The sequence below is a fragment of the Aotus nancymaae genome, unplaced genomic scaffold (assembly GCF_030222135.1).
Source record: "Aotus nancymaae isolate 86718 unplaced genomic scaffold, 86718_ANA_hifiasm-v0.15.2.pri h1tg000032l_1, whole genome shotgun sequence".
In the NCBI taxonomy this organism is placed as follows: Eukaryota; Metazoa; Chordata; class Mammalia; order Primates; family Aotidae; genus Aotus; species Aotus nancymaae.
The window spans coordinates 304,691-318,670 of record NW_026988446.1 but is presented as its reverse complement, the minus strand read 5'-3'; the positions used below and the strand labels follow the sequence as shown (position 1 = coordinate 318,670).

At 48.2% G+C, this 13,980-nt stretch overlaps 1 protein-coding gene across 5 annotated transcripts in view; it reads right to left on the bottom strand.

Moving 5' to 3' along the window:
- NLRP3 (NLR family pyrin domain containing 3) overlaps nt 1-4,602 on the bottom strand; it is a 29,599-nt gene extending 24,997 nt beyond the window's left edge. For 2 of the 5 annotated variants that reach the window (XR_001110652.3, XM_012472735.3), the window contains exons 1-2: nt 898-1,456; nt 96-416 (exon numbers count right to left, since the gene is read on the bottom strand). Coding sequence is in view for 4 of the 5 variants with exons in the window: in XM_012472735.3 (XP_012328158.2) it covers nt 96-378 (283 nt within the window). In the remaining variant the exon portion in view is untranslated. Of the gene's footprint in view, nt 1-95; nt 508-897; nt 1,457-4,440; nt 4,452-4,573 lie in introns of those variants that run through there. The other 3 variants (XM_012472734.2, XM_012472731.3, XM_012472732.3) reach the window with 3 other exon arrangements.
- Between the last annotated feature and the right edge of the window lie 9,378 nt (nt 4,603-13,980).

The window sequence follows — 13,980 nt, the reverse complement described above, 5'->3', positions numbered from 1 at the left end:
CTACTGAACTGTACATTTGAAAATTATTAAGTTGGAAAATTTTACATTATGTGCACTTTGCCACAATTTTTTTTTAAAGTCTTCCTTCGACTCACCCCATTTGGGCTCATCTCTTTTTGCCTTCTCATAAAGGTCTCTCCTGTTGATGGCAGCGAAGATCCACACGGCCATGGCCCACGCCTTCTCCTCCCCATTGAAGTCAATCATCAGCGTGGCTAGGTCCACGTGGTCCGCCTTCTCCGTCTGACCCCTCGGGAGTGGGACGCAGCCCTTTTGAGGAGGATAGTCTTCTAGATGCATCTTAAACTTCTTGAAGTCTACATCCTCCAGGTCCTCCAGGTACCGGGCCAGCTTGCAGCGGGTGCTTGCCATCTTCATCTGCAGCCGTTTTCGGGGTCCGTAGGCTTAGGTCCACACTAAGACACCAGGCAGTGAACACAGCACACAGATGAGTCTCTTTTAAAGTCTCCACTTTGAGAGAACTAAATCATCCAAAACTTAGCAAAACTGAAAGGAAAAAAATGTCACAGGACTGTAACAAGTCATCATCTTTAATTTTGAAAAGTTAGCCAAGGCCAGGAGTGGTGGCTCATGCCTGAAATCCCAGCATTTTGGGAGGCCGAGGCAGGTGGATCACCTGAGGTCAGTAGTTGAAGACCAGCCTGGCCAACATGGCAAAGCCCGTCTCTACTAAAAATACAAAAATTAACCGGGTGTGGTGGTGGGCGTCTGTAATCCCAGCTACTCGTGAGGCTGAGGCAGGAGAATCGCTTGAACCTGGGAGGTGGAGATTGCAGTGAGCCGAGATTATGCCACCGCACTCCAGCCTGGGTGACAGAGCAAGACTCCATCAAAAAAAAAAAAAAGAAAGAAAAGAAAAGTTAGCCAGATGCTTACCAGAAAGTTCTCCTGTTGGCTCGATCCAGGAGTCTGTCCTGAGCCATGGAAGAAAGGTATCCCTAAGGGGGGAAAGATGTGTAAACAAATCCATAAACAGGATGGTATTACAGTTTAGAGTGAAACCACTGCATGATGCCAGCTTGACACATCGCCAAGAAAAGTTTGGTCCCATCGATTTCGGGGCTCTGACACTGGACAAACTTCACTATTCCTCAACTTCAGTTTCCTCATCTATCAAATGAGAAAGCAGAAGAGAATGTTTTCAGTTCCTCCACACCAAAGGCTCTGGCTCTTTGCTTCTGTTTCGATTGAGGGAAGATGGATGAGAGAGAAGAGAAGGAGGCCAGGAGAGGAGGAAATGTGTTGCCAGCACAGCAGGACATGGCTTGGGAGGGAGGAGAGAATGTAAAAGCCCGCAGAGGGTGGGACAGGCTTTGACCGCACCTCTGTCAACCAATGGACTGAAGTGAGATGAAACTGGGAGTGTGTGACGGAGCAAAATAAAAACGCACGTCCCTTTAATGTCTCCTTGCAAAATTAAGAATTGTAATCATTATAATTTACATTAATTTAGAGCTTTCCACAGGCTAGATGCTGACTGATGGCTTTTCCCATCTAACCTGCACAAAGCTCTATGAGGTGCACATCTATTCCTAGCCCCATTTTATAGACACATGCACTGAGTCTTAGGGAGACTAAGAAACCTGCCCAGGGCTTTGGAGCCAGGATTTTGACCAGAGGTATGAGACCATGTCTTCCACTCACTCTGTAACTTAACTAGTTGTTTCAGTCAAACAAAAACAAAGACAACAAAATGGATGACTAAAAGATATACTTCCCCAGCGTTTATCACAAGTATTTCTCTCAGTGTTCACCAACATAGTTTTCCTAACTAGACTTAGAGTTCCACAAAAAACTAGCAGTGCACTGCGGTATCTTTAAATCGTCCATATCTCCTGGACTCCGGATGACCAACAGGGTGGCTTTGTTTGGAATGGTCCCCTCCTCGATCCTTTGATTAGACTGTATTTGGCAAAGCATATCAACCTAAAGCCATAAATAACACTCAAGGGCGGGAGCGAACCTAGAAAATGGGGAGCTCTGCGAACTGGATTCTACGTGACTGCAGCTCAGTGTCAAGACACCTCATGAGCACTCATCTCTCCTGTCCCGTCTCCATTCTCACCCGTCTGCTCCTCACCTCCCGTCCCATCTCCATTCTGACCTGTCTGCTCCTCACCTCCCATCCCATCTCCATTCTCATCCATCTGCTCCTCACCTCCCATCCCATCTCCATTCTGACCCGTCTGCTCCTCACCTCCCATCCCATCTCCATTCTGACCCGTCTGCTCCTCACCTCCCATCCCATCTCCATTCTCATCCATCTGCTCCTCTCCTCCCATCCCATCTCCATTCTCACCCGTCTGCTCCTCACCTCCCATTCTATCTCCATTCTGGCCCATCTGCTCCTCACCTCCCATCCCATCTCCATTCTGGCCCATCTGCTCCTCACCTCCCATCCTATCTCTATTCTCACCCATCTCCTCCTCACCTCCCATCCCATCTCCATTCTGGCCCATCTGCTCTCCTCACCTCCCATCCCATCTCCATTCTGGCCCATCTGCTCCTCACCTCCCATCATATCTCCGTCTGCTCCTCACCTCCCATCTCATCTCCATTCTGACCCGTCTGCTCCTCAACTCCCATCCCATCTCCATTCTGACCCATCTGCTCCTCACCTCCCATCCCATCTCCATTCTGGCCCATCTGCTCTCCTCACCTCCCATCCCATCTCCATTCTGACCCGTCTGCTCCTCACCTCCCATCCTATCTCCATTCTCACCCATCTGCTCCTCACCTCCCATCCCATCTCCATTCTGGCCCATCTGCTCCTCACCTCCCATCCCATCTCCATTCTGGCCCATCTGCTCCTCACCTCCCATCCCATCTCCATTCGGGCCCATCTGCTCCTCACCTCCCATCCTATCTCCATTCTCACCCATCTGTTCCTCACCTCCCATCCTATCTCCATTCTGGCCCATCTGCTCTCCTCACCTCCCATCCCATCTCCATTCTGGCCCATCTGCTCCTCACCTCCCATCCTATCTCCGTCTGCTCCTCACCTCCCATCCCATCTCCATTCTGGCCCATCTGCCCCTCACCTCCCATCATATCTCCGTCTGCTCCTCACCTCCCATCCCATCTCCATTCTGACCCGTCTGCTCCTCAACTCCCATCCCATCTCCATTCTGACCCATCTGCTCCTCACCTCCCATCCCATCTCCATTCTGGCCCATCTGCTCTCCTCACCTCCCATCCCATCTCCATTCTGACCCGTCTGCTCCTCACCTCCCATCCTATCTCCATTCTCACCCATCTGCTCCTCACCTCCCATCCCATCTCCATTCTGGCCCATCTGCTCCTCACCTCCCATCCCATCTCCATTCTGGCCCATCTGCTCCTCACCTCCCATCCCATCTCCATTCGGGCCCATCTGCTCCTCACCTCCCATCCTATCTCCATTCTCACCCATCTGTTCCTCACCTCCCATCCTATCTCCATTCTGGCCCATCTGCTCTCCTCACCTCCCATCCCATCTCCATTCTGGCCCATCTGCTCCTCACCTCCCATCCTATCTCCGTCTGCTCCTCACCTCCCATCCCATCTCCATTCTGACCCGTCTGCTCCTCAACTCCCATCCCATCTCCATTCTGACCCATCTGCTCCTCACCTCCCATCCCATCTCCATTCTGACCCATCTGCTCCTCTCCTCCCATCCCGTCTCCATTCTGACCCGTCTGCTCCTCAACTCCCATCCCATCTCCATTCTGGCCCATCTGCTCCTCACCTCCCATCCTATCTCCATTCTCACCCGTCTGCTCCTCAACTCCCATCCCATCTCCATTCTGGCCCATCTGCTCTCCTCACCTCCCATCCTATCTCCATTCTCGCCCATCTGCTCCTCGCCTCCCATCCCATCTCCATTCTCAGCTGTCTGCTCCTCGCATCCTGAGCCCTACAGGCCCAGCCCTGTGCATCCTGAGGTGACTGCTCCCCAGACAGCCCGACTGGCTCTGCATACCCTCCCAGCGACGGCCCCAACAGTCCTTCCATCCACATCAGGATTCGACCTTTCTTCTGTGCTCTTTCAACCCTAACACCAGCATAATGATCTGCTCTGAACTTTACCTCTGCTGCCCTTTGGGTTTTAAGGAGGTTCATTTCCTTCTGTGTACCCCATCCATTTTCTCCCCTGGGAGTGGTCTGGGCAAATGTGCTGAAATCGTGGTGTAACCTGCGGTTGCTACCCCTGTCCTCCCCCTTTCCCCCGCCACATTCACACACATGCACTTGCACCCATAGAGCCCAAGTAATGATAAACTTAAAGAACATTCCAGAAATGTTGTTGAAGCACAAACTTGGAGGCTAGCAGAAGAAATTACTAGCCCACTAACCAAGACAAGGCCTGCCCTTTCAACACAACCTCCCCACTGCTCTCCTAGTCCCACTGCCCACCCTGCCCCACGGAGCTGCACTTACCCAGACGCTGGCCTCAGGAATAGCTAGAGAGGAAATGCAATGAATTTATAGCAGTCACAGCCCCAGAAGGGGCAGGAAGGATGTGGTCTCCACTTGCATCATTGCAGAGGCACAGAGACTAATGGTTACTCACATAGCTGGATTTTCCAAGTAGAATCAACAGCATTGTCAAAACCGTGTCTGAGTTCCATAGTTGGGTTCACCTTGCTCTCTTCTGAGGCACCCCAGAGGAGCAATGCTGGAGGCCAGTATCAGATGGGGTTGGGGGTAAAATTGGCAACGCTAACTGGATATTGCCTGACATCCACCACGAGTGCCCACGGACAGGGAGGGAAGTGAAAGAAATTGAGGACATGCTGTGCTAGTGAAGAAAGAATCCAGAGTACGCTGGGCGCAGCGGCCCCTCCTGCAATCCCAGCACGAGGTCAGGAGTTCCAGACCAGCCTGGCCAACATGGGGAAACCCCGTCTCTACTAAAAATACAAAAATTAGCCAGGCATTGTGGCAGGCACCTGTAATCCCAGCTACTCGGGAGCCTGAAGAGGAGAATCGCTTCAATCCGGGAGGTGGAGGTTGCAGTGAGCTGAGGTTGTGCCACTGCACGCCAGCCTGGGTGACAGAGCAAGACTCTATCTCAAAAAAAAAAAAAAAGGAAAAAAAGAATCCTGAGTGTGACCCAGCCTTCAGTTCCCAGAGCCCATGCCCTTTCCGCTCACAGCGAGGTGGCTGGAAGGCAGCTCAGGCTCCCTCCGTTACATTCTATTTTTAAAGCACACATTTAACTCCCTGACTCGTTCACTCACCTGTTCCACTGACATTTATGGAGAGGCTGGTATGTGCCAGGCACACACGCAAAGCCTCACCTTGAGTAACTTGAAGAGAGATACACACAGACCTACCCTGCAGCTCCAGGAGATGCCACAGGACCCCAGCCTGGCAAAGGCACACGTTCAACAGAGCTTGGTCGGGGAGAGGCACTTGCTAGCCTCTGGGTGAATGGTGAGAAAGAGCACCCAGTTCAGTGGAGGGGTGTCAGCAAATGACTGGGTCTCTCTGTGCCTCATATCTGTAAAATGGTGACAGTCATTTCCTGCTACTTTTTTAGATCTCCCATTCCTCCTGGACTCAGGATGGAGGCACAACTGGCTTGGTTTGGAATTGCTCCTCCCTGAGCCCTTCCTTATACTGCATTTGACAAAGCACTACATCACCCCAAATAACGGTACTTATCACAGAAGGCTGTCAGAAAACACTGAGTAAACGGCCAAGTGTGAGGCCTTTAACACAGAGCCTGGCGCAGAGAGGCTGGAATAGGCAGTCGGTTCCTGGTACTACACCTTTCTACAGAACCTCACAGAGAATGCTCTGCAAGATGAGAAAGGCATCTATACTCCTGCTTGGGGCATGACAGCAGACCTGAGTCTCCAGGAACCAGACGAAAGGTGTCATTCGGGGCCGGGGCAGGAGCAGCAAAAACTTCAGATGCTGAAGCTAGAGAGACAGCAGACCAATCACGCTCCGAAAAACAGGGGCATGTGAAGAACATGTTCATTGGCTGAACTGGGGATTTTCCTGTTTTTGTTTCTTTCATCAAGTTAATTGAGGTATAATTTATATGCAGTAAAAATCCATGACTTTATAAAAACAGACACATAGAACAATGGAAGAGAAATAAACTCAAGCATATGCAGTCAACTAATTATTTGACAAGGTCACCAAGAAGACACAATGGAGAAAGGGCAATCTCTTCAATAAAGGTGTTGGCTACAGAAGTGTGAAAGAAAAAAAAAAAAAAAAAACAGGAAAAAATCAAGAAAAAATAAAGGTTTTGGGCTGGGCGCGGTGGCTCATGGCTGTAATCCCAGCACTTTGGGAGGCCGAGGTGGGTGGATCACGAGGTCAAGAGATCGAGACCATCCTGGTCAACATGGTGAAACCCCGTCTCTACTAAAAATACAAAAAATTAGCTGGGCATGGTGGTGCGTGCCTGTAATCCCAGCTACTCAGGAGGCTGAGGCAGGAGAATTGCCTGAACCCAGGAGGCGGAGGTTGCGGTGAGCCGAGATCGTGCCATTGCACTCCAGCCTGGGTAACAAGAGCGAAACTCCGTCTTAAAAAAATAAATAAATAAATAAATAAAGGTTTTGGGAAAACTGGATCTCCACACACAAAAGAATAATACTTGACACGTACAAAAATCAACTCAAAATGGATTAAAGATCCCAACATAAGATCCTGGAAAAAAACAGAGAGGGAGCCAGGCCTGGTGGCTCACGCCTGTAATCCCAGCACTCTGGGAGGCTGAGGCAGGAGGATCACTTGAGGCCAGAAGTTCAAGATCAGCCTGGGCAACATAGTGAGTCTTTGTCTCTGCCAAATAAAAAATAAAAATTAGCCAGGTATGGTGGTGCACACCTGCAGCCCAGCTACTAAGGAGGCCGAGGCAGGAAGATCACTTGTGCCCAGGAATTCGAGGTTACAGTGAGCCGTGATGACACGACTGCATTCCAACCTGGGTGACAGAATGAGACCCAATCTCTGAACAAATAAAAAATAAAAATAGAAAACAGAGGGGAAAAACTTCTTGACATTAGCCTTGGCAAGGATATGTTTAATGTCTCACCAAAAACAAGGAACAAAAGTGAAGATAACTAAGTGGGAACGCATCAAACTGAAAAGCTTCTGCATAGCAGAAGAAGCAGTCAACAGAGGGAAAAGGCGCCAAGAAACTGGACAAAAAGTAGTTTCCAGCCATCTGTCAGATCAGTAGTTAATATCCAAAATGCGTAAGGAATTCACACAACTCAAAAGCAAAAAATAAATAATCTGATTTTAAAAATCAAGAAAATATCTGAATAGACATTTCTCCAAAGAAGAAACAAAAATGACCAACATGTATACGAAAAAGTGCTGCTCAGCATCACTAATGAACAGGGATGCGCAAATCAAACCCAGTGAGACACCGCCTCCACCCTGTTAGGACGGCTGCTACCAAACCACGAGAGACAGACGCTGGCCAGCGGGTGAAGCACAGGGAACCCCTGCTCACTGCTGCTGGGAGTGCAGATTGCTGCCGCCATTGTAGGAAACGATACGGAGGTTCCTAAAGAAATTAAAAATAGAACTACTCCATGACCAGCAATGCTTCTTCCAAGTGCACATCCAAAGGGAATAAAGTCACCACCTCACAAAGACATCCATGCACCCATTTTCACAGCAGCATCATTCACAGCATGGTCCAGACAGGTAAACAACCCAAGTGTCTGCTGACAGATGAACAAGTAAAGAGTTTGTGGTGTATATACACAACACAATATTATTCAGTATTAAAAACTGAGACTCTGACATTTACCACAACCTGGAGGACCCTAGTGGACATTACACAAAGTGTAATAAGCCAAGCGCAGAAAGACAAGCACTATATGATCTCACTTATGTGTGGAATCTTAAAAGAAAAAAAGTTAGGCCAGGAGCGGTGGCTTGCGCCTGTAATCCCAGCACTTTGGGAGGCTGAGGTGGATGGATCACCTGAGCCCAAGAATTCGGGACCAGCCTGGACAACGTAGTGAGACTTCATCTCTACAAAAAGAAAGAACGAAGGAAAAAGGAGGGGAGGGGAGGGGGAAAGAGAAAGAAAGAAACAGAGAAACAAAGAAAGAAAGGAAGGAAAAGAAGGAAGGAAGGGAAAGAAAGAAGAAGAAAGAAAGACACAGAAAGAGAGCAAAGAAAAGAAAGGAGGAAGGAAGGAATAAATTAGCCGGGTGCAGTGGCGTGCACCTGTCTTCCCAGCGACTTGGGAGGCTGAGGTGGGAGGATTGCTTGAGTCCGGGAGGTTGAGGCTGCAGTGAGCTGAGATCACACCACTGTACTCCAGCCTGAGTGACAGACCGAGAACCTGTCTCAAAAAAAAAGTTGAATATATAGAAACAGTTACCAGGGGTGAAGGAAATAAAATAATGATCAAAGGATACAAAATTTCAGTTATGTAGGACAAACAAGCCTAGAGATCTAACGAACAGCATGGGAACTAATAGCGAAAAATATAAATCTGGGCGGGGTGTGGTGGCTCACCCTGTAATCCCAGCACTTTGGGAGGCCAAGGCAGACAGATCACTAGGTCAGGAGTTCAAGAACGCGTGGCCAACATAGTGCAACCCCATCTCCACTAAAAATACAAAACCTAGCTGGCCGTGGTGGCGGGCACCTGTAATCTCAGCTACTCGGGAGGCTGAGGCAGAGAATCGCTTGAACCCAGGAGGTAGAGGTTGCACCACTGCACTGTAGCCTCGGTGACAGAGTGAGACCCTGTCTCAAAAAACAAAACAGAACAAAAGAAGAAAAGGAAAAAAGAAAAGAAAAAAAAAAGTCTAGGTGATGGAAAAAAAGCCATAAAACACTGAAAGTTAAGATTCCCCTGGAGAGTCCAAAACGGAGCTGTGAGCTGAGGCAGGACCGTGTGAGCCCCGATCCTGCAGAGAGCCCGCAGCCCAGCTCCCACTTCTCACCGCCCTGTTCTCTGTCCAGCATGACGTGCTGACTGCTCCACTGCCAGCCTGGGAAGGAGGCGGTTATCCTTCTCAGTGAGCAATGAGAAGACACCGCTTGCCTGAAGGAGAGATTCTCTTAGGCTGCAGAGCTGCAGCTGCTTTGCATTTGCCCAAAACTGCACTGCCCCGTACAGTAGCATTGTAAAGGCTTAGTAAGCACGCATGAGGGGTCGCTACTGCAAAGGGATTCTGCTCCTCAGCCCTGGTCTGACAGCTCTGTCACCTGCAAGGGCACAATAGTATTCTATCAGATATCAGCCAAGTTGTGTTAAGTCTATAAATCTATATAAAGAGAGATTTTTAAAATATATCATGTGATGAACCTGGAGGACACTATGCCAGGTACAGAGAAATATGTGCAGTCTTTAAAAGGTCAAATACATAGAAACGGAGTACAGCCGTGTGGCCAGAAGGAGGAAATGGGAGGGGCGTAGGTCAAAGGGTAGAAGCAGCAGTGACGTGGGACGAATGAGGCGAGAGACGCAACGCGCAGCGTGAGGACCGTCACTCAGAGGATCGTATATTAGAAATTTGCTGAGAGATTTTAGATGTTCTTTCTATGCTCAAAAAAACCCACAAAACTTGAGGTGATGAATATGTGAATCTGCCTGACTGCAGTAATCCTTTCACTATGTACCTGTGTACCAAAACATCATATTGTGCACCTTAAATAAATACAATGAAAAGGGAATAGCCGGGCGTGGTGGCGGGCACCTGTAACCCCAGCTACTTGGGAGGCTGAGGCAGGAGAATCGCTTGAACGTGGCAGGCAAAAGTTGCACTGAGCCGAGATTCTGCCATTGCACTCCAGCCTGAGTGACAGAGTGAGACTCTGTCAAAAAGAAAAAAAAAAAGAAAGAAAGCAAGAAGAAAAAAAGATAAAATAAAACACGTTTGCACTGGTTTGTACACGTGTAGACAAATGAGGAAGATCTGTATTTGAAACTCGACATGGGAAATAGGACACAGGGAACTTACATTTTCTGGACCTTATTCATTTCTGTATTGATTGACTTTTTTTCCAAGAAGCATACATAACTTTGTGATTAAATAAAGAGAAAAGGAGGTGTTCCCTAGGGCAGATACCAGGTTGGTACGATTCTGGTGGCCTTGAAATGAGGTGACACTGACAGTGGGTCTCTCCTGCTTTTCCAAGCCCTGTCATCACACCAGCCTCCATGTGGCAAAGCTCCTTTTTCAAAATGTCCTCCTTCCCCAATACATGCCAATTCTTCCTCAAGTCACAGGGCATGCATTGCATCAGGCTCATGCTCTGCCCTGTGACGCAGCACAGTATTTGAACAGGAGCACAGCAGAGTCCATAGGTGATCAGACCAGTATCCATGAGGGACAGAACCTAATAGGATCTAGCACACAGCAACACACCTCACGGTCCCAACTTGACCCAGAGAAAGAAACCTCTCTTCTAAAACAACAGGAAATGGGTGCCCAGGTGCCAGCTGAGCAGGCCAGGACATACTCATGAAACACTGCATGGCTCAGACCCAGGGAAGAAACAGAAGTTTCTGGGATGACTGGAAATCCTGGGAGGCCCGACACTGGGTTGAGGATGTGGTGCCAGATGCAACTAAGGAGGCATCTAGCACCCAAGCTGCTACGGCTTGAATAATGCTGTCCCTCCAAAGTTAATGCTAGAAATTAATCCCGAGCTGGGTGCCTGTGATCCTATGACTTTGGGAGGCCAAGGCAGGAGAATCTCTTGGGTCCAGGAGTTCAAGACCAGCCTAGGCAACATGGTGAAACCCTGTCTCTACAAAAAATGCAAAAATTAGCCGGGTGTGGTGGCACATACTTGTGGTCCCCAGCTACTTGGGAGGCTGAGGTGGGAGGATCGTTTGAACCCTGGAGGTCAAGGCTGCAGTGAGCCGAGATTGTCACTGCGCTCCAGCCTGGATGACAGAGCCAAATCCTGCCTCAAAATAAATAAATGAATAAATTAAAATACGTGAATAGACAAAATTTTAAAAAGAACTGAAAATAGTATTAAGGGGTGTGGTCTTTGTAGGGTAATTAACATGCGGGCTTTGCCCTCAGGAATGGGATTAACACCCTTGTGAAAGGGCTCAAGGTTCCAGGGGGTGCAGGCTCTTGCCTTTCTGCCACTGGCCACATGAGGACACAGCAACTAGGCACCATCGTGGAAGCCGAGAGCCGCCCTCACTGGGCACCACGGCCAGTGCCTTGACCTTGGACCTCACGGCCTCCCGAGTTCTACGAAATAAATTACCCAGTCTCAGGTGTTTTGTGAGTTCAAATGGACTAAGACACGAGGGGTTCAGCAAAGGCAGAGATCAGCCCAGAATCAGACGTCCTCCCCTGCCAGAGGGAGCAGAAGGATGGGAGGGGAGACTGCATTTCAAACGGAAAGTGGCTGGCTGATATTAAAAACGGCAATTTCACTTTCTCTCACCAGTGAAAATGTGACATAGCAGGAAGGGAAACGTCATGAACAAAGACAAATTGGGTTTTAGAAAGTACAGTCATAGTACGACTGAGATTGTGTGAGATCTTGTGAGGAGCAGCCACCTTCTGCTGCCCCTGCTCCTCCCTCTTTCCAGGGATGAGTGTTACCTGGGACCTGAGCGCTAGGCTGCGTCAGCTTCCCCAGCTGAGATGGGTTTTCCTAACGTGTCCATGACCCAGGAGTCCCAGTGGCCCCAGTTCCTGGTCCTCTGCACTTTCTGAGACACAGATTAAAATGTGGATGGCCATCATGAAAGGGCTGTTTACTTTATGAGAGACAAGTCCTTAATATAAGCATGCTGTGGAACATACTTGGAATTGGCCTCTCAGCCCATTTAACTTCTCCTTTTCCTGTTTATAATCTGACCTCTAGAACTTACCGAGAGTGTTAGAGGCCTTTCTCACGGTTCTTTGCCACACCTACCTTTGAGGAGTGGCCCCAATGCTCTCCAGTATTTCTGAAAGACACATCCCAAGTTAAAGCAAATTGAGAAGACTTTATTGCAAACTCAAAAAGAGGAGGAAAATAGATAAGCATTCTTCATTACAGAAGTAATAGACAGTATGAATTTGGTTTTTGTTTGTTTGAGACGGAGTCTCACTCTGGCCCAGGCTGGAGTGCAGTGGTGTGATCTCAGCTCACTGCAACCTCCACCTCCTGGGTTCAAGCGATTCTCCTGCCTCAGCCTCCTAGGTAGCTGGAATTTCAGGCGTGTGCCACCACGCCTGGCTAATTTTTGTATTTTTAGTACAGACGGGGTTTCACCATATTGGTCAGGCTGGTCTCAAACTCCCAGCCTCAGGTGATCCACCTGCCTTCGCCTCCCAAAGTGCTAGGATTACAGGCACGGGCCACCATGCCCGGCCAATAAATAGTATGAGTTTGTGAGCCCTACATGGCTTGACTAAAAACCAGAGACTGAGTCACTTATACTTATTTTATTGCTGAAATATAAACAGTTTCACATTTGAGGGAATAAATTCAATCCCACCTACATTTTTTTTTCTTTTTCATAATTGTGGGTACTTTTAAAAAATTTTATCTCCTTTTGAATACATTTTAGTTAATTCATCTTTATTGTGAAGTATAGAAACAAAATATTGGCCTCACGGTATACTTAAATTTGTAAGTTTGTTGCCAAGATGTAAAAGCAGGGCTTTTACATAAAGTAGACAGATTTCAGGTTTCTGTTTAAAACTTAGAATTCTAGAACTAAGTCAATCACCGTCCCTTCAACAAACGTGGAACCAGGAGCTTGTGCAGGTAAAGTTTTCCAGTCCCCACCACTCCCTGCTGCCTCCCACTTTCCATCCACACCTGTCATTTATACTGCCCACAAGAAACCATAGGAAATTGAATTTGCAACTCCTGACTTTCAACCTCATCTTTAGATAAATAATCAAAAAAATAAACAATTCAAGTTACTTCATCAGAAATAAGGGACATTTGAGAACAGTCAGTTATCTGCAGGGGGAAAAAAAAGGTTATTTTAGTACCCCTTGTCCATAACAGGTGGCTATTCACAAGAGCCAAAAGATAGCGGCAACCCATGCATCCATCAGCAAATGAACAAAAACAAAACGTGGTGTATGCACATACCACGGCATAGTCTAATTTTAAAGAGAAAGGAGGCCAGGTGCAGTGGCTCACGCCTGTAATCCCAGCAGTTTGGGAGGCCAAGGCAGACAAATTACCTGAGGTCAGGAGTTCAAGAGCAGCCTGGCCAACATGGTGAAACCCCGTCTCCACTAAAAATACAAAAATTAGCTGGGCGTGGTGGCGCACACCTGTAATACCAGCTACTCGGGAGGCTGAGGCAGGAGAATTGCTTGAACCCGGGAGACAGAGGTTGCAGTGGGCTGAAATCATGCCACTGCACTCCAGCCTGGGTGACAGAGCGAGACTCTGTCTTAAATAAATAAATAATAAAGACAAAGGAAATTCTGACACACGCTATAACATGGACGAACCTTGAGAACATTTGCTGAGTGAAATAGGCCAGTCACCAAAGGACAGTGTATGAGTCTATTTATATGAGGTTTCTACAGTAATCAAATTCACAGAAACAAAAAATAGAACCAGGGGCAAAAAAAAAAGTGTGTGGATGGGGAAGAGAAGAATAGGAAATTAGCCTTTCCTGAGTTCAGAGTTTCACTTTTGCAAGATGAAAGAATTCTGGAGAGGTTATGCAACAATGTGACTATTAAAAGTCAGAAACTGGGCCAGGCGCGCTGGCTCAAGCCTGTAATCCCAGCACTTTGGGAGGCCGAGGCGGGTGGATCACGAGGTCCAGAGATCGAGACCATCCTGGTCAACATGGTGAAACCCCATCTCTACTAAAAATACAAAAAATTAGCTGGGCACGGTGGCGCGTGCCTGTAATCCCAGCTACTCAGGAGGCTGAGGCAGGAGAATTGCCTGAACCCAGGAGGCGGAGGGTGCGGTGAGCCGAGATCGCGCCATTGCACTCTAGCCTGGGTAACGAGAGCGAAACTCCATCTCAAAAAA